The sequence below is a fragment of the Saccoglossus kowalevskii genome, chromosome 8 (genome assembly GCF_978046115.1).
Source record: "Saccoglossus kowalevskii chromosome 8, keSacKowa6.1, whole genome shotgun sequence".
NCBI lineage: Eukaryota > Metazoa > Hemichordata > Enteropneusta > Harrimaniidae > Saccoglossus > Saccoglossus kowalevskii.
This window is the reverse complement of record NC_140648.1, coordinates 8,056,371-8,081,786: the sequence shown is the minus strand read 5'-3', so window position 1 is coordinate 8,081,786 and position 25,416 is coordinate 8,056,371. Positions and strand designations below refer to the sequence as shown.

Here is a 25,416-nt window from a genome sequence, read left to right as displayed (position 1 = left end):
CAGCCATACTGATAATTTCAACCGACCTACAGAGTTTTAAAAATGGCTACTGTTGTCGAAAGCGTGCTCCTGGCAGCAGCGGAAGAAGAGAAAAAATATAAAAGTATTGAAGTTAAAAAAGCCATTCCTCTAGAGATTGATCCTGGAAATCTTCTCGCTTTCGACACAACTCCTTTGGAAGTAAGATCTTTCAGGTGAGAAAGAACAAATTCATTTCTAATTGACTGTTGTGTCCGTCTGTGAGATCAGCTGATTGACTACGGGTACGTCTTGTACACTGTTTACAGCAAATCTCAGAAGTATTGGGAAGCATGTTAGCAAACTTGTTCACTAATTCGCTTTTGGTTTTGACAAAATATCTTTGCATACTTTTCTGTTTCGTAAAATCTCATAAACTTATTTATAAAACCTCATTAACTTATTTAAAATACCGTTTTTTATAGATAATACCACAGTCCCTCTATGATAGAGGGACTGTGATATAAATACCTATCATTTTATGGTGACAGAATTGGAGGTCATTGGATTTAGTCAAAACCAAAGTGGTTGACAAATTAGTGAGCAAGTCAGCTTACTTGCTGTCCCAATACTTGAAATAGTTGGGAAACACTATTCTAAGGTGTGAATCGCCCGAATTCCCTGTACAGTGTGTGTTGCGCTTGTGGGTAGACAGTGGTGACATCATAGCATTTACTTCGAGCTCATTTGGAGCACTTCTGTTCAGTGTTACGTCTAAAAATATTGCGTATTTTAAGCAAAGTCGGTAAATTTTATTTAAAGCATGGATGTACGTAATATATACATGGTCAGGCCTTGTCGGGGCTCAACCCTGTCGGAGTTCAACCCCAAGGGTTTAGTGTAGCTGAACTTGCCTCGAGTCGAATGCGTAAACATGGGCAGTTTTGCTGGCTCAAGCCATAGGGCTCTGATAAAATGCTGTCGTGTGAACATAGCAAATGTGTTACAGGGAACATAATTTGTGTGTAGTTGTGAGAAAAATCTGGATGCATCAAGTCATTTAAATGGTACACCTACATTAATTGTTACTTTTCATTATTAGCTGATCAAGTTTGTATTGATTACAAAAGTTGTATTTATTACATTTTTTTCTCAGACAAAATAAAAAGACCTTTCTTGATTCCCTTGCCAGAGACAATACTCAACTACTCATCAATGACATATGGAAGGTAACAACATGAATATTTGCATTAAAAACTTTGATTACAATTGTTATTCATACATTGTAGGTAGATAAAGATATGTGTATTTATCACATACCCACAACACATTCAATTCATACAATGTTTAGTGTGAAATATCACTGCTCTAGAAAACAATACAATATTTACACTACATGTAATTGTTTTATGCTCAAACAGTATGGGGAGAAAAATAAATCATGTGATACAAAAATTTCAGACTGAATAACAACAATTATCTGCATCATACACTGAGAAAATAATCTATCATGTGATTACCATCTTTTCTTGCCCTTAACTTTGATGTAAATTAATATCAATATTGAATAATTAGGAGATCACTCTCAATATGTAAAACTAATTGATGGTTTACATTAGGATAAATGCTTTCTAATTTGTCTAAGAGAAGAAAAGGTATATGATTTACAATTTACAGGTAGTGTGACAATCTGATTTCACTGCCTTGTCCAGGCTTCACAAGTCTACCTCACAAGTCATCTTGATGTGGTCTTGGACTGCAGTAACCAGTCCAAATGAAACTCAAATAGATATTCAAACAAATGAATGTTGCTAAGGATTTTATTCCTGCTGGTTACTTGGTTGTTTGCCATTAGGTATCGTAATGTCACTCACTTTGGCTTTATTGGTACTGCAAATGACTACAACACCAAACTTCATTATCAGTCTTGATAACCCAGGGATTTTTCTAGAAAAAAACTGCAAGAGGGAACACTGCAATTCAGCGGCACCACCAAGTGGAAGAGATATTGTTCTCCCTACCAGGGTGTGGAGTTTTTGATAATTCTGAGTTAAAATGAAACATTTTATGGCTCCTTTGGGGCCAAAATTACTATCAGACAGGTCAGAGTTGAAGGCTGGCCACATTTGATCTCTGGTCAATCAGAATTTTATGGTTGCCAGAGGATCTGCTCCTCTAGTTAAGGGGGCGCATGGCCATGGCATGAGGGCGCTGCGCCCCTGTTCCCTTGTTTAAAAAAATCCCTGTAACCCATGTTTAGTAATTGTTGGCGTTCCTACTCCATCACAATTATTTGGGTAGATTCTTTGTGTCCTGGGTATTAGCTGAGAATTTGAAAATATCTGTTAAAAATACGCTAAAACGATGATTTGAGCATTTTATTTGACAAAATTAGAAAGAAACAAGAAAAATAATAAAATGTTGCCTGTCAACAAACGTCAAGTTGACACGCTATGTTGACACAATCTGAAAAATGTTTTGAGGCAATGTTCTTATTGATTGTAGCCGTAAATAAAACAGCAGTTTTGGAGAATCCTTTCACTCAAGTTGTGTTTTACATTTATGTGTGCTGCTTTTACTAGAAATACATTTCCAATACAATATAGAAACACCTCTGCACTTTACCAAAGCACATGCGTTCCTTTCCTTGATATTTTAATTATTTTTCACCACCAGTTACCTGTTGAAAGAGTAGAGGATGTCATAGTTGCAAAAGTGAGTATACATTAGAATGCAATAAAAACAGTCAAACCAGTAGACAGTGGTATTTAGTGTATTGATTTACTTTCCAATTATTTCATTTTCCATTTCTTTATTCATTATTGAACTTCAACTTCGGGGCCCTCATTTTTTGCCTTGGTGTAATATTAATTACTGTGTTCTCATTAGAAAAAATTATGTTGGCATAATTTGTGCCTGGTAATACAAAATATATGGATCTCATAATCTTGTGTTCACATCAGTATCTATTAGAACAGTCGTAAATATTTTGGCAACTAGATAATGCTCACAATGGCACTGACTCAGCACTTGAATTTTTGGCCATTTTTTTGTTGCTTTTATGTACTTTTTCAATTTAGCGATAGTAGTTGAAATTTTTTTTTTTGCAGTTACCCCCACCAACATATCGAGTGCCTAGAGAAAAATCGGTAAGTACACTTCTGGTCATTGGTGGTCATTGGTGGTCATTCATTCATTGTTAACTTTTCTTAAAGAGGACTTCTTGAAAACTGCTTTTCAGATTGGTTTCCTGCGTGGTGTGTGAAAGGGCTTTGTGTTCAACTCAATAAATCTGCAGTTTTCTGTTTGTATTCAATACTTTGTTAACAATTAGCACTCATTAAAGAAAGTTGCCCCTTGCATATATGTGTGTGTCATATATGGCACTGTGGAATTCATTATTGATAAGTTTGTCTATTTAATGTTTTCAACTATAACTGTTTTAGATACCAAGAGCAAGACCTCCAACAAAATGGCAGGAATATGCCAGACTAAAAGGAATTCAAAACAGGAAAAAAAGCAGAAAGGTGTGGGATGATGAACAAAAGGTAAGAATGATCTTCCACTACATACCAAGTTTGGCTGATGTTGATTGGGTTGAAGAATTTATTCATACATTGTACTTGTTTTAGTGACTTTTGGTCATTTTCATACAAAAATAAAGTGTGCATGGATAGTTGTACCGAAAAATCTGTAAAAGTCAATTCAGCCCATTTGAATCACAACTTCAAGACGAGACAGTTGCATGTTCAAATAAAGATGTTTTTTTTTGTAAATTTGATTGCAAAATTCTGAAAAGATAACTCAATATAATATTCACTATGGGTTAACAAAAAAAATCAATTATGAATAAAATTGTTTCACAGAAATGGATACCAAGCTGGGGATATCAAAGTAAAAATGATCTGAAGAAAGACTGGCTTTTGGAAGTACCTACAAATATTGGTGAGTGTAATAATACTGATTGCATACATTATAGTTTATCACTTTGGCATTGACTGCTAAAGAACTGACTGCCGACCTACTTCCAAATATGTGATCACTTGTACATAGAATGCGTTGTCACAGAAAGTGATGTGAGTTCAATGCCAGTTTTCTCAAAATTGTGTATCTGACACTCAAACAGAGAATTTATGAGAATTTTGTTTAAATACTTCCATTTCAAACACAACAAGAACAACTCAAAACCAAAATGCTAGCAATGTTAATTTTGCAAAGGAAACAAAGTTGAAAATGTAAGAAGAAGTACAACAACTGTGGTTGGCATTATTCTCTGTAAAATAAAAAGAAATCAGTATGAATTTCATGTAAACTATTCAAGTTATCCACCTACAGATTGTGTGCAAGCATTGAAGTGATATGTGATGACAAATATTTCTGTCTAGTGCATCCAGTGAATAGGGGTCTCAATAATATCAGTGTCTCTTTGGTAATCACTTTCATGTAGATCTTTGAAAATTGTTGTCATATACGGAACTTAAAGGGGAACTAAATAGGGCCTATTTTGGTGTTTGTATTTATCAAGTTATGTATATTGATTATAAATTTGAAAAAAAAAATTAAAAAAATGATTATCTTCAGAGTTATGATGATTTACATATGAGAAACCATAAACCTGCGAAGGACTTCCGTTTGCGCCATCTTGCCATAAAAAAAACGCCCTCATGTGGTATAAACAGGTAAGGTAACAAAGCATGATGACGAAATAGTATCTGATTAAATATAAGCAACTTAGGGAGCCATAGCTGGCTGGACTGGTGAATTGACTTCTAGTCTAGGTTGTTTCGACTTTTACGTTAATGTTATTTACAAGCATATCAACATACAAACATTATGGATGTGCGATTGATCGAGACAGGCATTTTGTTTTGTTTTTTGTCTGTCTAATAAATGCTGTTTCCAGTACTGCACTGTGCGGCGTGCAAATTATTCAAAGTATGGATGCTGGAGTATGCAATCTTGAGTTCGTAAGGTGGTGGAAACATTTTCGTCCATGTATTCACGGGGCTGCACTGGCAAATCATGGGACAAGTGTCACAGGAACACCAAGCAGATTGTTCACAGACTTCCGTGTAATTTGAAATAAAACTTTCATCCGAACAAGGGGCATCGTCGACGATATACTCTCATCACTCACACTGGACTGATCTGAATCTTCACAGTATACCGTACTTCCCTGATCATAAGCTTGGGGGCATGAACACGTAAAGGAAAAGTAAGGGATGAGCTTGTACTCGAGGACCAACTCAGAAAAAATGATTTTGTTTTGGGGTTAAACACTGTAACCATCTTGCAAACAACGAAAAATTATCCAAAAAAAAATATTCGTTCACCACGCCGGGCTCGGGAAAATAATACTTATTTTTGAAAAAAAATGCGTCATTGATTTGAACGATACTTACAATGAAGAAACAAACATGTTCATAAAAAACACACACATTTTATTACAATACGATTTACATACCGTCTGAATTTACGGTGAAATAATGGGTAGGGTCTGTGAGGAAACAGTGGACGAAGGCATTTATCATTATCTTCGTTTTGGTATGTTTTCGATCGTACGCAAACTCTCAACGCAAAACAAGTTTCCACCATGAGGTTTTTCAGCACGATTTGACCTGGAACCACTTCCTTTGACATAACAGGTCATGTCTTTCATTAACCAATCAAAATGATGTGTCGTAATGATGAAATTTTCCGATTATTGACAATGATTTTTTAGCGCAATGCGGGAGTGAATTACCGCAATTTTAAAATGCGATCTGTAGCACTGATTGCAACGAAAAAAAGATGATTTTTCCCCCTAAAAACTGGCGATTTGCAATTTCCGAGATATAAACGACGGTTAATAGTAACCGTGGGTAAACTGAGTGTGGAGGAAAAATTTAAACGCCTTTCTCGGTCGCCAACATGTCTCATCGTTCACCCTAGACCTTTCATGATAGTCTCAAAGCAAACCATGCCCAATAACCAGGTACACACCTTGACGATCACATTTTTGGCTTTTCGTAAGCTACTACTCAAAGAAATATGGATTACTCCAGAATTGCAACATCGATGTTTATCCTGAGTAAATGACAGAATAGAAACGATGCGAATCACGTTGTGTACGTTCGCCATGTACTCTGAACTTGAAATTAATGCGAGTTTTCTCATAAAACTAAAAGCATGAACCAAACTAACATGCCAATCACGATTATTATGAAATGAAACACACCTTTTACACGCATATTTTAAAGAATATCGTCGACGCCCAGTAAAAACACTCTGGGCTTATAATCGTGAATGCCCTCAACTCGATAAATACCAAGTAAAAACATAGGGATGGGCTTCATACTCGGGAGGGGCTTACGATCGGGGAAGTACGGTACTTTAACGCAATTGGGCTTTCACTCTCAGAATACTGTGTTTCAAACGCATAAGGCTCTAACCCAAGTTTTAAAAAGCACATTGTGCATATAAAAGTTGAGTTTATACTAATAGTACACAATGCTTGGCAGCATGAACGGCTATGTACAATGGCGTATACGAATGCGATCAGATACTAAAACGTCATAGCTTTGAAAAGTACCCGGATGTTGAATATGTTCGTTCGTTAATTATTCCCCTCCATGAATGGCCTCCATGGCAAGCACTTCAAATGCCTATCCAAGCTACAGTTATAATTAAAACAAAATTAAACCACTGCAATATTATTTCGAATACAGTTTAGAATATACACAACTATAAATTAAGGCCGCATTTAGGTTCGCTTTAATTTACTCCGAGTGTCCACACACTTCATTTTTTGCATTTTAAACTTTTTTGAAGGATTTTTGTTTTGTTTGGGAATGACATTCAACTTCGTCTAATAATGTATTGAGTAAAATTGTAATTGAAACAAACCATGAAAAGATGTTACCAGACCACTGGGTTTTTTTTTATTTTTTACCAGCCTAACTAGAAAGTTACTTGTCACAGGTATGGGTAGTCAGTAATTTCAAACACTGTCAATATGCAATAAGACCTTAATCTGAAAATTGTTCTTGCAAATGATTAAAAATTGTAATTCAAATTTGTTGTACGCCAATTAATTAGTCCCCGTTCGGACGTAGTTTGAAAACGGGGACTTATGGTTTGCCCTGTGTGCGTCCGTCCGTCCGTGCGCCCGTCCGTCCGTGATCACCTGTATCTCGGACATGCATGGACCGATAAAGTTCAAACTTCACTCATACATCACACATTATATGGGACATATGCACATGCATTTTTTTCATGATCCGATTAACGATAGCCGAATAGCGGCCATTTTAAGGCTGAAAATGCATCAAAATCGCACATTTTCACCATTCCGGACCCGGATCTCAGTTATGCATGGACGGATTTTGTTCAAACTTGGTACATACATTAAACATAATAGGACCTTGATGCACGTCATTTTTTTGGGGGGATCGGGTTTGAAATGGCCGACTGGCGGCCATTTTGTTTTAAAGAATTCAGTTCTTGATCCGTATCTGAGACATGCATGGATTGATCAAGTTTAAACTTCACACACACAAGGTATATCATGTCACAAATATGTATGTGCATTTGTTTCATGATCTCATTAACAATAGCCAAACGACGGCCGTTTTAAGGCCGAAAATGCATTGAAATCGCACATTTTCACCATTCCGGACCTGGATCTCAGTTATGCATGGACGGATTTTGTTCAAATTTGGTACATACATTAAACAAAATAGGACCTTGATGCACCTCATTTTTTTTTCCCGGATCAAGTTCGAAATGGCCGACTGGTGGCCATTTTGTTTTTAAAAAATCAGTTCTTGATCCATATCTGAGACATGCCTGGATTGATCGAGTTCAAACTTCACACACACATGGTACATCATGTCACAAATAGATATGTGTATTTGTTTCATGATCCGCTTAACAATAGCTGAATGATGGCCATTTTAAGGCCGAAAATGCATCAAAATCACGTATTTTCACAATTCCGGAACCGAATCTCAGTCATGCATGGATGGATTTTGTTCAGATTTAGTACAATCTGTTGTACATATGCAGGTGCATTTCGGATCAGACCACGGAAAGTGGTCTGCAATTTCGGTCATGATCTGCTTTGAATGTATATGTCACTCAAATATGAACGGAACGGGGACGTGTCATTGACAATGACTTGTTTTATTAGTATTAGTTAAACTGTGCCAATATACTTGTCAAATTAATAAATTCTCTATGATGTAAATACAAAGAATCTAAATTGAGAGCCAATGGTTTATATAAGAGGCAAGACTAACACCACTGCTGTCTGCTCTTTGTAGATCCATACCAAGACATGTTTGCAAAGAAAAAACAAGAGAAAAAAGAAAGAGTATCAAAGAATGAACTACAAAGGCTACGAAATATAGCAAGAGCACAGAAAACAAAAGGTCAGTGATAAGAATGGATGGCAAGCTATATGAGGGGAATGGAGGTGTGGTCAAAATATAGCCAAAGAACAGACATTAAAATGTCAGTGATCAGTATGGATGGCAAGCTATATGAAGGGAATGGAGGTGTGGTCAAAATATAGCCAAAGAACAGACATTAAAATGTCAGTGATAAGTATGGATGGCAAGCTATATGAGGGGAATGGTGGTGTGGTCAAAATATAGCCAAAGAACAGACATTAAAATGTCAGTGATAAGTATGGATGGCAAGCTATATGAGGGGAATGGTGGTGTGGTCAAAATATAGCCAGGGAACAGACATTAAAATGTCAGTGATCAGTATGGATGGCAAGCTATATGAGGGGAATGGAGGTGTGGTCAAAATATAGCCAAAGAACAGACATTAAAATGTCAGTGATCAGTATGGATGGCAAGCTATATGAAGGGAATGGAGGTGTGGTCAAAATATAGCCAAAGAACAGACATTAAAATGTCAGTGATAAGTATGGATGGCAAGCTATATGAGGGGAATGGTGGTGTGGTCAAAATATAGCCAAAGAACAGACATTAAAATGTCAGTGATAAGTATGGATGGCAAGCTATATGAGGGGAATGGTGGTGTGGTCAAAATATAGCCAGGGAACAGACATTAAAATGTCAGTGATCAGTATGGATGGCAAGCTATATGAGGGGAATGGAGGTGTGGTCAAAATATAGCCAAAGAACAGACATTAAAATGTCAGTGATAAGTATGGATGGCAAGCTATATGAGGGGAATGGTGGTGTGGTCAAAATATAGCCAAAGAACAGACATTAAAATGTCAGTGATAAGTATGGATGGCAAGCTATATGAGGGGAATGGAGGTGTGGTCAAAATATAGCCAGGGAACAGACATTAAAATGTCAGTGATAAGTATGGATGGCAAGCTATATGAGGGGAATGGAGGTGTGGTCAAAATATAGCCAAAGAACAGACATTAAAATGTCAGTGATAAGTATGGATGGCAAGCTATATGAGGGGAATGGAGGTGTGGTCAAAATATAGCCAAAGAACAGACATTAAAATGTCAGTGATAAGTATGGATGGCAAGCTATATGAGGGGAATGGTGGTGTGGTCAAAATATAGCCAAAGAACAGACATTAAAATGTCAGTGATAAGTATGGATGGCAAGCTATATGAAGGGAATGGAGGTGTGGTCAAAATATAGCCAAAGAACAGACATTAAAATGTCAGTGATAAGTATGGATGGCAAGCTATATGAAGGGAATGGAGGTGTGGTCAAAATATAGCCAAAGAACAAACATTAAAATGTCAGTGATAAGTATGGATGGCAAGCTATATGAGGGGAATGGAGGTGTGGTCAAAATATAGCCAGGGAACAGACATTAAAATGTCAGTGATAAGTATGGATGGCAAGCTATATGAGGGGAATGGAGGTGTGGTCAAAATATAGCCAAAGAACAGACATTAAAATGTCAGTGATCAGTATGGATGGCAAGCTATATGAGGGGAATGGTGGTGTGGTCAAAATATAGCCAAAGAACAGACATTAAAATGTCAGTGATAAGTATGGATGGCAAGCTATATGAGGGGAATGGAGGTGTGGTCAAAATATAGCCAAAGAACAGACATTAAAATGTCAGTGATAAGTATGGATGGCAAGCTATATGAGGGGAATGGAGGTGTGGTCAAAATATAGCCAAAGAACAGACATTAAAATGTCAGTGATAAGTATGGATGGCAAGCTATATGAAGGGAATGGTGGTGTGGTCAAAATATAGCCAAAGAACAGACATTAAAATGTCAGTGATAAGTATGGATGGCAAGCTATATGAAGGGAATGGAGGTGTGGTCAAAATATAGCCAAAGAACAGACATTAAAATGTCAGTGATAAGTATGGATGGCAAGCTATATGAAGGGAATGGAGGTGTGGTCAAAATATAGCCAAAGAACAGACATTAAAATGTCAGTGATAAGTATGGATGGCAAGCTATATGAGGGGAATGGAGGTGTGGTCAAAATATAGCCAGGGAACAGACATTAAAATGTCAGTGATAAGTATGGATGGCAAGCTATATGAGGGGAATGGAGGTGTGGTCAAAATATAGCCAAAGAACAGACATTAAAATGTCAGTGATCAGTATGGATGGCAAGCTATATGAGGGGAATGGTGGTGTGGTCAAAATATAGCCAGGGAACAGACATTAAAATGTCAGTGATAAGTATGGATGGCAAGCTATATGAGGGGAATGGAGGTGTGGTCAAAATATAGCCAGGGAACAGACATTAAAATGTCAGTGATAAGTATGGATGGCAAGCTATATGAGGGGAATGGAGGTGTGGTCAAAATATAGCCAAAGAACAGACATTAAAATGTCAGTGATCAGTATGGATGGCAAGCTATATGAGGGGAATGGAGGTGTGGTCAAAATATAGCCAAAGAACAGACATTAAAATGTCAGTGATCAATATGGATGGCAAGTTACCAATATGCACATGCAGTACATGTTTGATTTGACATAGTATTTACCATGCCGTTTATTCAATGTTATTACTTGCAATATTACAAGAAGATAAACTGAGTATTATATTGAATTTGATTACAGTTCCTGGGGTAGGACTAACTCCAACTGAAAATCCTACTAGAATTCAACTCAACAAAGCAGCTCACATTGCAAAACATTCAACAGCATCAATTGGAAAATTTGAAAGCAAGCTGGTGGGTATAACAGTACAGTTTTAATTTTCATAGCATAAATAAATTGTTTCATCAATCACATAGTTTCAAATTTCTCATTCACAGCCAAAGGAAAAAGAACCTAAAAATCTCGGCAACAAAAGAAAGGTAAGGCCTGCATCTTTTCTTTCACCACCAAGCCAACTAGTATAATATGACAGTATAATTTTTTTGCAACCAACCATTAAATTGGTTTCAGTCATATTTGAGCCAACAACAAAGTGTAATTGTGAATCAGAACTGTACACATTTGAATTGATGTGAATCCCTATGGGCCTTTCCTATAGAGATATAAATGAGCTTGAAAGCTGGGCGATATCAAATGAAGTTACACCTCAACAACTGTAAAATTGATAATGGGAATCTGTCCTATAGTTGCACTTTAACATCACAGAATGGCACAATATGGCACTTGATCTAATCTCACTTGAGAAAGATCTTGGGATTTGTAATGATCAAAAATTGCAGTTAAGATTGCTGAATGCCACCATTTTGAAGCTGAAAATGCATCAAATTCACACATTTTCACTATCCCGGACCCAGATACGAACCATTTGGTTTAAATTTGGTGAATAAATTGAACTCAATGGGACCTTGATACATATCATTTTATTTTGCCTGATAGTTCAAAATGGCCGAATGGTGGCTATTTAAAAAAAAATGCAGTCCCAATTCCATGTACAGATATAAAATTATGTATGTGTTCATTTTCAGTTTGAGTCAAATGTTGGCAACATGAAAGCAGAGAAAGCAAGGGAGATGAACATATTTGATCAGATCATCAGAAAGAAGCCAAAAATAGATCTCAATAAGGTGGGCGTTAGCAGTTACAATTCTGTGATTGGTCAATCCACAGTCACATGAGGAATGTGCTATTTTATGACGTTATAGCAATTCAAGAAAAAAAAAGTTTTTTCAAAATGTTCCCAAAGTGACGCTGTACCCGATAGTGGAAACATTTTAAAATTGCTTGGAAAACAGTGCACAGACTAGTGTACATTTTCATGGATCATGCCATGCTCCTTCCACCAACTTATTTTGATATTCAATTTTTATGTTTTCAGGCTGCCAATCAACTAATCCATTCTGAGGAGACTGAGGCTAGTGACAGAAAGAAACAAGGAGGAAAAAAGAAAAAACATAAAGGAGGCAATAAAGCATTACCTAAATTAGTAAAAAAAGTTAAAAAGATTAAGATCAAAGGAAAGAAAGGTCGCAGACACTGAGTGAAATTGGTTTAATTTAAATGTAAAATAAATTCTAATAAAGTTGAACTAGCTTCAATACTGATGATGACGAGTTATTGCATTATTTTGTGGTTTGATTAAACTATTACCGTAAAAACTCTGAAACTTCACTTTAAAAATTCAACCACCTATAATTATGCTGTTCTTTAAATTTTTGTCCACCTCAGATTTGTCTTCTTGGACTAATGGTTTGACTCCAATTTTGACTTTACTTTAATGAAAACAGAAACCGTTGAACTAACTGGACAGAAGACGAGTTTACCTACCTTGTCATTAACCAATCAAAATACCACATGTTACGGTACTACTGACATATTCAGAGATTGTAAAGAATGCATCCTGGAATAAACTTTGTTATTGACAATGAAGTATGACCTGTTAGCATTGATCTCACTGATTTTAAACAGGTGATTAGCACTTTTAGAAAGCAAAACAAGTACTCAATGGAGTTTTAATAGCTTTCATGATAACAAATGAAATACATTTTACCAAGTCTTCTGCTAACGGTATTCGTAATGTTTTTTCAGGTCATGAATATTGCAAATGAATGTGTTTTGATGGAAATTTCAATATAATTTTGTAATTTAAAAATCTGACAATTTAAAAGTGCTTGACATTTTGGTATTTACGGTACATATATCACATGAAGTGTTGGATAATACCAGATACCCAAGCTTGAATAATACATAGTAGTTGGTCTTTTTAGTCCGAAAACAGCGACTTATGGATGGGCCTCTGTGGTGGAATCTTGGACATGCCTGAGCCCATCACATTCAAATTCACACATACATCTTGGGATACAAATGGCGACTGTTGTCCCGCCATGCATGCATGAGATATGGGTCTCGTATAAACAAAGATGGTAACTTTGATTGTTGTGCAGATCAACGAGTACAAACTGAGACATTGCCATGCTTTAATTTGAATGGTTACCGACAGTAATTAGTGCAAATCACACCCAGGTCAAAAACCCTACTTGTGATTTCCATTAGAAGAATGCATTGGATTGTGGGAAGTTCAGCGTATATTAACACAAATGTTGCATATGTGCGATGGTCAAGGCCCTTTAAGAATTTCTGCCTTTCCAGAAGCAGATCTTTGTTATGTATGAATGGATTTTGTTCAAACTTGGTACATACATTGGATGTTATTGGACCTTTTCAGGTCAGATTCAAAATGTTCAGCTTGTGACCATTTTGTTTTAATAAATGTGGTTTCGGAGCTGTATCTCCTACATACCTTGACCGATCATGTTCAAACTTACATGTACATTATACATCAATAATTTCTTTCCAGGTCAGCTGCAAAAGCTGTTCTTGAGCCACATCTGACGGACTGATCGCAATCTTATTTCACAAATACATCAGACATGTTATTTGTTTCATGTTCTGATCCAAAGTGGCTGACTCATATCTGTTTTGTTTAACAGGGAATCATTCACTTCAAGACTTGTCTTTTTTTATTCTCCAAATAATAATTCAGCAATCAATTAGTGAAATATCTGCACTTTATTTATACATGGTAATAATTGCAGTACTGTTTTTAGAGAAAACTAGAAGAAATTTGCTACTATGTTTTGTAATGTGGACTGGATACAGCATCATAACTAGAAGTTCAGCGAGTGGTTACTCTTTTCTCACACTACTGAGTTTAGGACTTTGTGAGAACTTTTATGAATGAAAGATGTGAATAAAATTCTGTATGTTATTCATGGTTTTCACAGTGAATGACCCATCCATTTCAATCAACAAGCACAGGTGCACCAATACACATGGTGGAATTAATTTCTCTGTAAGGTGTTCTGAATATCTCTTATCTCAACCATATTTGTTGATTGTCATGTTCTTGGATTAAACTTGGAATGGTGCTCTTTCATTCTGTGGCCAAAATGTACACTTTTCTGGTCTTACTACATGGGCCATCTGGTAACTTTCCCGTCAGCTCTACATTTGTAGCAGAGTTTAAAATGCGTGCTTTCTATTTTCCTAAAGATGAATCACAGCTACAGAACTTGTATTGATGTTGGAAACTACACAATTTATTCATTTACCTATATGTATTTGAAAAATAAATATGAATGCAGACTTGTACCTTGACAGAAATAGTTCTAAAAGTAAAGCTATGTCTTAAATGTATTCTTTAAATAAATAAATCATAAACCCTGCTGGGAGCCTTTAACCCTGCCATCATTTTTCACATCAAACAGTTGATGCAACACTTTGCACATCTTTCTTTGTAAATTTCAAACCAAGTAAACATAATTTTCCATGCATATCAAAAACGTTTTACAAATACAAAGACAGTTTGGCTATCAAAGGTTAAAGATTCCCATTAGTACACAAACATCCAAATCAAGAAAACCAACTGAAATAGTTGACTATTATTGCACTTGCAGTATATACACTTTGTTAACATAAATTCAGTTATAAACTATTTCACACACACACAAATACTTCTTCACATATCTGGTGATTCTGTTGAGAGTATTGGAGACATATTAAACATTAATTAGCCTTCCAAACAAGATGCTTAACAACTAATATTTATCTGCTATTTGAGATGTACAACATGAAAACAATGTGATCTATCTTGAAGTTTATAATACTTACAGAAAATACATTTGATTTAACATCTGTGGTTTCAGTCTAATTTATTTCAGAGCACTTCTATCACAAGTTCAATTTAAACCAGATTTTTTGAGATGTACCAGAAATTGGCTAATGATAATAAAATAATCAATATGCATGTTTTCCATTATTAAATTAATCACATCCTTCTGTGGATTATCCCAGCAATTTTCAATGAAATACACATTGTTCAAATTCGGCAATTAATATACTCAGATTTCAATCCAAAACTAATGCATTGTTCCCAGACACTTGTATGCCAAATTTTAATGAAACAAATTATTATGCATAAATTTCAACCTCGAACTAATTAGATCTGTGTGTTGTTTCAGGGCACATATGTACCAGGATTCATTATAATATGATGATTATATCTTAAATAACTGATGAAAAGCCGAAAAGTAAATTATTATGCAAATTAGGCAATTAAGATGATAAGTATATTGAAAAATTACTAATTATTATGCAAATCAGGTAATGAATATACACAATGTAAAACTAATAACTTAAGGTATACTCAATGTATCAAGTTTCATTGAAATGTGATTGGAACTTGAGATATTGATGAAAAAGTCAAACAATTATGACTAATTATGCAAATCTAATATTTTTCAATCTGCACATTAGCCGGGAACATATATGCATCAAGTTTCATCAAAAAACCAACATACCGGGTATGCTTATTGAGATATCAGTGGAACAGGCAGACACACTAACTGCAAAGACTCTCATTGTGTGCTTCGCACATAGGAGACAAAAAGTAAAATTCATTTGATGTCTTCCATTATTGTTTTGTCAATGACAAACTAAAAAATGATTAAAAATTTGATACATAAATGCTGTAGTTGGTAACTGTAACATTAAAAGGGAAGTCAAGGCAAGTAACATAATGCTCCCAGATGAAATCAACAGTCAGTGGATATGATGTCATACTTTACCCATAATCCTTTGCTGAAGAATCAAGATGATGGACTACATGAACTGATAAAAAGTGATATAAATAAACTATAAATTGCATTTTCTTAAATTTTTAGTATGTTGTTAGCCTTGACTTTTCCTTTAAAACTAAAAAAAAAAAATGATTGACAAGTGATACCTACTACAACAATATATTCAAATGAATCACAGCAACTGTATAGACAGACTACAACACTCCATTGTATACTTTGTTCTCATGAACATCTTCTCCAGCCTGTAGTCATACTTTATTGAGAGATAATTGTCATAGTATTTGCAGTGAAGTGAACCCCTTTCTATCACATACTACACGCTAGTGTCAACCAACAACCAAAGATGCAACACAAATTTCCAAACATGGTGATTCTTTGAACACATACATAGCACCTTTTTACAAACACAGCTAAATAGTGTGATCAGATATCTTGTACTATGTAATACATCGTGTACAGATAGCAACTGTATTGACAACCATTAGGATAGATATGAAACAATTAAATCCCAAATCAAAACATATTACAATGTATTCTTATTGCAGCCTCTTGAAATGTTGTGAATATTCATATTTGTAGGTTCACTGTCGTTCTTTCCTACAAAAAAATAAATAAGTATCTTAAACAAGCAGCCTATCGGCTGAGATAGCTCCGCTGTTAGCAATGCACATTTCAATTAAAAAAATGAAGACATCATTAGAAAATGAACAATATGAATAGTATCAAAGCAATCGGACTTACAGTTTTTAACAAGAAGTCGAAAATATCACTTTTTACCAAAAATGACAAAAATATTCACCAAAATTAGAGAATTGAAGATATCATCACGAAATGAACAAATCTGAGAGAGGTCCACATGTAGTACCTATATATGTAGTATCAAAGCAATTGGACTTGCGGTTTTTAACAAGAAGTCGAAAATATCACTTTTTACCAAAAATGACAAAAATATTCACCAGAATTAGAGAATTAAAGATATCATTACAAAATGAACAAATATGAGAGAAGTCCACATGTAGTACCTATATATGTAATATCAAAGCAATTGCACTTGCGGTTTTTAACAAGAAGTCGAAAATATCACTTTTTACCTAAAATGACAAAAATATTCACCAAAATTAGAAAATTGAAGATATCAACATGAAATGAACAAACCTAAAAGAGGTCTACCCAAGGTACATATACACCAAGTATCAAAGCATTCAGGCTTGTAGTTTTCAAGAAGAAGTCGAAAAAGTATAACATTGACACGGACGCCGCCGACGGACGACGACGACGAACAATCACTCATATGATAAGCTCCGCTCGACAAAGTCGACAGCGGAGCTAAAAACTTAACTAATTTGCAGTTGTGAACATTTATAATTTGTCGTTGCTAAGTTGTTATATTTTTTCTTCGGTTATAGATGTTTATGAAAAATGTAGATCCAATCAATAATTCAAATTGAAGTAACATTTGAGTACACAACAACAATAGTTTATTCAGTGCTTTTACAAGCTACAGACCAGAATAGAAAAAATGATATCACAGTACATACATTGTTGAATACAACAGAGTATGACCTGAGCATACAGTGCATGTATATGGTAAAACCTGAAACGCTTGTATATATTGCAGAGAATTACGCAGTGTTAACTTACTTCTAGCTCTGGAAAGAGTTCTAACAAAGCAATGTCCAACAAAACATATGACAGCTGTTTGTTTAATTTGGGATATTGCAGCAGATCTAGTATGACTTTAGATCCGGAATCAAACTGGTCTTCTCCTATTGCCAGAGAAAAGATTTCTGAAAAGTCAAAAACAAAATTATAAATGATACACTCCTGAAGTTTAACATAGAAATTATCACAAGCATTCATCTTCACATGTATTCGATACATGATTTACAATGATGTAGGAACATTCAGGGTAGGTATTTTGCAGTGCAGTGTTTGTGGGAAGATTGCTACACAGCCAACACATATTTAAATAGTGGAAATCACTAGAGTTTGCAGGTTATTGATGTATACAATTGTATTGAACATTAACTTGAGACTCATGTGCCATATCTGCTTTATTTGTGTGCATATGGCACCAGGCAGAAATATTTGGGCTGTAAATAAATACCAAAATCTAGTGGCGCATATGTAAGAGACATTTTGGCTCTCTACGCAGATGATGTTAAAGCCAGTTTACAGAAACTTACTTGGTATAAATTTCTTCAGTTCTACAAATGTTTGTTCAAGCCTCTCTTTTTTTTCTTCATCAGTTCTTGGTGGATCATTATCAAAGAAAATAGCATCTAGAAAGGCAAGATGGAAAGACTGAAATTTTGCCCAGTAAACATGGACTGCAAAAGTCATCTTGTTTATTATGAGTGCTAATATCAATAAAAATTTTCAAAAATTGTGATTTAATTAAAAATTATTTCCCAACAAGATTATATTTGTCCACTTTCTATGGGAGTTATTTCAATAATAATGAATCTCCCACAATCAGAACTAAACAAATTTAGTTAAATCTGGGGGCTTTTTTAAAATTAATTTACTTGCGAACCAAGGTGTACATTAATGTGAAGCTATGATGTCATAAAAACATTAAATCTGATTATCATCTACTCAACACAATAATGATGGTAAAGCCAAACTAATAAGCACATGGCATGAAAAGTGTAAACCGTGTTGAATACCATATCACATATTACTTACCTCGTAAGATATGGATGATAAATTCCAATTTTTCTTCTTCTAATACTAGATCTAGTTTATAACCCATGTAGCTGGAATATATGATAGGATGCAACGAAAAATAACTTAAGATGTAAGAGAGGTAACTGTTTATGTTTTGGTGAATTTCACAAACGAATGTTCAGTCCTCAATGAGTTTTCATAAAGTAGCTTTGATTCTATGCAAGGTACCAGAAAATCTCCGTCCCTGAATATTAATTGTTTGTTTTTATGAGAGGTATCATATTAGGAAATCTCTGGGTATGAATTACTGGGGTACTGGGAAATTTCTTTACACTACAGAATATTATTCCTCTGTGTACAATACTTATGCATTTGATTATATTGAATACTACAGAATACTACCGGGGTATTACTCTGTGTGCAATACTTACTAATACATATGATTTATATTGACTATTTACACTACAGAATACGACCAGGGTATTACTCTGTGTACAAAACTTACTAATACATATGATTTATATTGACTATTTACACTACAGAATACGACCAGGGTATTACTCTGTGTACAAAACTTACTAATACATATGATTTATATTGACTATTTACACTACAGAATACTACCAGGGTATTACTCTGTGTACAATACTTACTAATACATATGATTATATTGACTATTTACACTACAGAATACTACCAGGGTATTACTCTGTGTACAATACTTACTAATACATATGATTTATATTGACTATTTACACTACAGAATACTACCAGGGTATTACTCTGTGTACAATACTTACTAATACATATGATTATATTGACTATTTACACTACAGAATACTACCAGGGTATTACTCTGTGTACAATACTTACTAATACATATGATTATATTGATTATTTACACTACAGAATACTACCAGGGTATTACTCTGTGTACAATACTTACTAATACATATGATTTATATTGACTATTTACACTACAGAATACTACCAGGGTATTACTCTGTGTACAATACTTACTAATAGATATGATTATATTGACTATTTACACTACAGAATACTACCAGGGTATTACTCTGTGTACAATACTTACTAATACATATGATTATATTGACTATTTACACTACAGAATACTACCAGGGTATTACTCTGTGTACAATACTTACTAATACATATGATTTATATTGACTATTTACACTACAGAATACTACCAGGGTATTACTCTGTGTGCAATACTTACTAATACATATGATTATATTGACTATTTACACTACAGAATACTACCAGGGTATTACTCTGTGTGCAATACTTACTAATACACATGATTTATATTGACTATTTACACTACAGAATACTACCAGGGTATTACTCTGTGTACAATACTTACTAATACATATGATTATATTGACTATTTACACTACAGAATACTACCAGGGTATTACTCTGTGTGCAATACTTACTAATACATATGATTATATTGACTATTTACACTACAGAATACTACCAGGGTATTACTCTGTGTGCAATACTTACTAATACATATGATTTATATCGACTATTTACACTACAGAATACTACCAGGGTATTACCCTGTGTACAATACTTACTAATACATATGATTATATTGACTATTTACACTACAGAATACTACCAGGGTATTACTCTGTGTGCAATACTTACTAATACATATGATTATATTGACTATTTACACTACAGAATATTACCAGGGTATTACTCTGTGTACATTACTTACTAATACATATGATTATATTGACTAATTACACTACAGAATACTACCAGGGTATTACTCTGTGTACAATACTTACTAATACATATGATTATATTGACTATTTACACTACAGAATACTACCAGGGTATTACTCTGTGTACAATACTTACTAATACATATGATTATATTGACTATTTACACTACAGAATACTACCAGGGTATTACTCTGTGTGCAATACTTAATAATACATATGATTTATATTGACTATTTTCACTACAGAATACTACCAGGGTATTACTCTGTGTGCAATACTTACTAGTACATATGATTATATTGACTATTTACACTACAGAATACTACCAGGGTATTACTCTGTGTACAATACTTACTAATACATATGATTTATATTGACTATTTACACTACAGAATACTACCAGGGTATTACTGTGTGTACAATACTTACTAATACATATGATTATATTGACTATTTACACTACAGAATACTACCAGGGTATTACTCTGTGTACAATACTTACTAATACATATGATTATATTGACTATTTACACTACAGAATATTACCAGGGTATTACTCTGTGTACATTACTTACTAATACATATGATTATATTGACTAATTACACTACAGAATACTACCAGGGTATTACTCTGTGTACAATACTTACTAATACATATGATTATATTGACTATTTACACTACAGAATACTACCAGGGTATTACTCTGTGTACAATACTTACTAATACATATGATTATATTGACTATTTACACTACAGAATACTACCAGGGTATTACTCTGTGTGCAATACTTAATAATACATATGATTTATATTGACTATTTTCACTACAGAATACTACCAGGGTATTACTCTGTGTGCAATACTTACTAGTACATATGATTATATTGACTATTTACACTACAGAATACTACCAGGGTATTACTCTGTGTACAATACTTACTAATACATATGATTTATATTGACTATTTACACCACAGAATACTACCAGGGTATTACTGTGTGTACAATACTTACTAATACATATGATTATATTGACTATTTACACTACAGAATACTACCAGGGTATTACTCTGTGTACAATACTTACTAATACATATGATTATATTGACTATTTACACTACAGAATACTACCAGGGTATTACTCTGTGTACAATACTTACTAATACATATGATTATATTGACTATTTACACTACAGAATACTACCAGGGTATTACTCTGTGTACAATACTTACTAATACATATGATTCATATTGACTATTTACACTACAGAATACTACGGTACCAGGGTATTACTCTGTGTACAATACTTACTACATATGATTTATATTGACTATTTACACTACAGAATACTACCAGGGTATTACTCTGTGTACAATACTTACTAATACATATGATTATATTGACTATTTACACTACAGAATACTACCAAGGTATTACTCTGTGTACAATACTTACTAATACATATGATTATATTGACTATTTACACTACAGAATACTACCAGGGTATTACTCTGTGTACAATACTTACTAATACATATGATTATATTGACTATTTACACTACAGAATACTACCGGGGTATTACTCTGTGTACAATACTTACTAATACATATGATTATATTGACTATTTACACTACAGAATACTACCAGGGTATTACTCTGTGTACAATACTTACTAATACATATGATTTATATTGACTATTTACACTACAGAATACTACCAGGGTATTACTCTGTGTACAATACTTAATAATACACATGATTATATTGAGTATTTACACTACAGAATACTACCGGGGTATTACTCTGTGTACAATACTTACTAATACATATGATTATATTGACTATTTACACTACAGAATACTACCGGGGTATTACTCTGTGTACAATACTTACTAATACATATGATTTATATCGACTATTTACACTACAGAATACTACCAGGGTATTACTCTGTGTGCAATACTTACTAATACATATGATTATATTGACTATTTACACTACAGAATACTACCAGGGTATTACTCTGTGTACAATACTTAATAATACATATGATTATATTGACTATTTACACTACAGAATACTACCAGGGTATTACTCTGTGTACAATACTTACTAATACATATGATTATATTGAGTATTTACACTACAGAATACTACCAGGGTATTACTCTGTGTACAATACTTACTAATACATATGATTATATTGACTATTTACACTACAGAATACTACCAGGGTATTACTCTGTGTACAATACTTACTAATACATATGATTATATTGACTATTTACACTACAGAATACTACCAGGGTATTACTCTGTGTACAATACTTACTAATACATATGATTATATTGACTATTTACACTACAGAATACTACCAGGGTATTACTCTGTGTACAATACTTACTAATACATATGATTATATTGAGTATTTACACTACAGAATACTACCGGGGTATTACTCTGTGTACAATACTTACTAATACATATGATTATATTGACTATTTACACTACAGAATACTACCGGGGTATTACTCTGTGTACAATACTTACTAATACATATTAAATGATTTATATCGACTATTTACACTACAGAATACTACCAGGGTATTACTCTGTGTGCAATTCTTACTAATACATATGATTATATTGACTATTTACACTACAGAATACTACCAGGGTATTACTCTGTGTACAATACTTACTAATACATATGATTATATTGACTATTTACACTACAGAATACTACCAGGGTATTACTCTGTGTACAATACTTACTAATACATATGATTTATATTGACTATTTACACTACAGAATACTACCAGGGTATTACTCTGTGTACAATACTTAATAATACACATGATTATATTGAGTATTTACACTACAGAATACTACCGGGGTATTACTCTGTGTACAATACTTACTAATACATATGATTATATTGACTATTTACACTACAGAATACTACCGGGGTATTACTCTGTGTACAATACTTACTAATACATATGATTTATATCGACTATTTACACTACAGAATACTACCAGGGTATTACTCTGTGTGCAATACTTACTAATACATATGATTATATTGACTATTTACACTACAGAATACTACCAGGGTATTACTCTGTGTACAATACTTAATAATACATATGATTATATTGACTATTTACACTACAGAATACTACCAGGGTATTACTCTGTGTACAATACTTACTAATACATATGATTATATTGAGTATTTACACTACAGAATACTACCAGGGTATTACTCTGTGTACAATACTTACTAATACATATGATTATATTGACTATTTACACTACAGAATACTACCAGGGTATTACTCTGTGTACAATACTTACTAATACATATGATTATATTGACTATTTACACTACAGAATACTACCAGGGTATTACTCTGTGTACAATACTTACTAATACATATGATTTATATTGACTATTTACACTACAGAATACTACCAGGGTATTACTCTGTGTACAATACTTACTAATACATATGATTTATATTGACTATTTACACTACAGAATACTACCAGGGTATTACTCTGTGTACAATACTTACTAATACATATGATTATATTGACTATTTACACTACAGAATACTACCAGGGTATTACTCTGTGTACAATACTTACTAATATATATGATTATATTGACTATTTACACTACAGAATACTACCAGGGTATTACTGTGTACATTACTTAATAATACATATGATTATATTGACTATTTACACTACAGAATACTACCAGGGTATTACTCTGTGTACAATACTTAATAATACATATGATTATATTGACTATTTACACTACAGAATACTACCAGGGTATTACTCTGTGTACATTACTTACTAATACATATGATTTATATCGACTATTTACACTACAGAATACTACCAGGGTATTACTCTGTGTACAATACTTACTAATACATATGATTATATTGACTATTTACACTACAGAATACTACCAGGGTATTACTCTGTGTGCAATACTTACTAATCTAAGTAGCCTTCTATTGTATTCTTTGCTAGTATTTTAACAGTCATCAATATTTGATGAATCCAGACGGGAATTTCATAAGCAGCTCGAGCTAGAAACGAACAAAACAGATAGATAAAAAACCTGAAGTTTGTAAACATGATGTTGATCAGAACAAAAACATATTACAGCAATTCCAGGCACTGATTTGACGCTGAAGTACTGCTAGATGTTGATAACTTACTGCAATAGGTTACACACTTTGTTTTCACATTTACAGAAGTTGCACAAATAATGCAGACAGCATGTCTGCAATTTGAAGCGCACCTGATGGAAGTTCCGCCCATAAAAGTGGCGGTACATTAGTTTTGAATTTCTCCTCCAATAAACGATCGAGGCTCTCAACTTAGTTTCCTATTTCAATTTCAGTGAGAGGGATGCATAGGTGGCGGCACTGTAAGAACGTTAGAGTTATTTTACAGAACCAGCTGACCGACTGATCATGGCAGAATTGTTGATCAAAGTGCATTTATTCCTACTATGGAAATATCCGTATCACGCCGATGTATATAACTGAAAGCTGCCTGCAACAAATGTCCTATGCAGACTTCGTCCAGTATATCAATAATGAAATTGAATACATAGGTAGAAAGGGTGTTATTCGATTATTAGTTCTCGAAGATGAGAACCAAAAGGTTGATGTGCCACCAAATAATCACTTTAAAAAGCTTATCACTAGCAACACACGATCACACGTTCAGCAAGGGTTGCCGCCGTATACACATCGTCTGCGAGTAATTTTTGTCGAATTCCTTGTCCGTAAATGCTCGCTCTCTACATTTTATAACATTGTCAGCTAGTTTTTTAGTCGCGGATTGGTCACTCTTACGCTTTCCAGGCAGGATACTCTCAGCGGTAAAAAATTGTTTGACGATATTACATATATACAATATTTTATGGTACATGTACCATAAAAAAACCCTCTGAAGGTTTTTGGTAGTGTAATAAAGTTATTATTATTATAAGCTGTGTGCTTTGAAACAC

The 25,416-nt window shown here is 34.0% G+C and overlaps 2 protein-coding genes across 3 annotated transcripts in view; one reads left to right on the top strand and one right to left on the bottom strand.

Annotated features, from left to right (window-relative positions):
* The first annotated feature begins 14 nt into the window (after positions 1-14).
* LOC102806856 (ribosome biogenesis regulatory protein homolog) lies at positions 15-12,399 on the top strand. The gene is made up of 11 exons (XM_085502124.1): positions 15-194; positions 1,115-1,187; positions 2,635-2,673; positions 3,069-3,107; positions 3,405-3,506; positions 3,825-3,903; positions 8,262-8,369; positions 10,979-11,091; positions 11,176-11,217; positions 11,824-11,922; positions 12,174-12,399. Exons 1-11 carry the CDS (start codon positions 43-45, stop codon positions 12,333-12,335), a joined length of 1,008 nt encoding a protein of 335 aa, XP_085358250.1. The 5' UTR covers positions 15-42; the 3' UTR covers positions 12,336-12,399.
* Positions 12,400-14,367: 1,968 nt separating this feature from the next.
* The window catches only part of LOC102802268 (sorting nexin-14-like), a 31,827-nt gene continuing 20,778 nt past the window's right edge, over positions 14,368-25,416 (bottom strand). For both annotated transcript variants that reach the window (XM_085502122.1, XM_085502123.1), the window contains 5 exons: positions 24,391-24,484; positions 18,622-18,692; positions 18,120-18,215; positions 17,575-17,720; positions 14,368-16,530 (listed from right to left, as the gene is read on the bottom strand). In XM_085502122.1, coding sequence (XP_085358248.1) covers positions 16,501-16,530; positions 17,575-17,720; positions 18,120-18,215; positions 18,622-18,692; positions 24,391-24,484 — 437 coding nt within the window. In that variant the 3' untranslated portion in view covers positions 14,368-16,500. The remainder of the gene's footprint in view (positions 16,531-17,574; positions 17,721-18,119; positions 18,216-18,621; positions 18,693-24,390; positions 24,485-25,416) is intronic.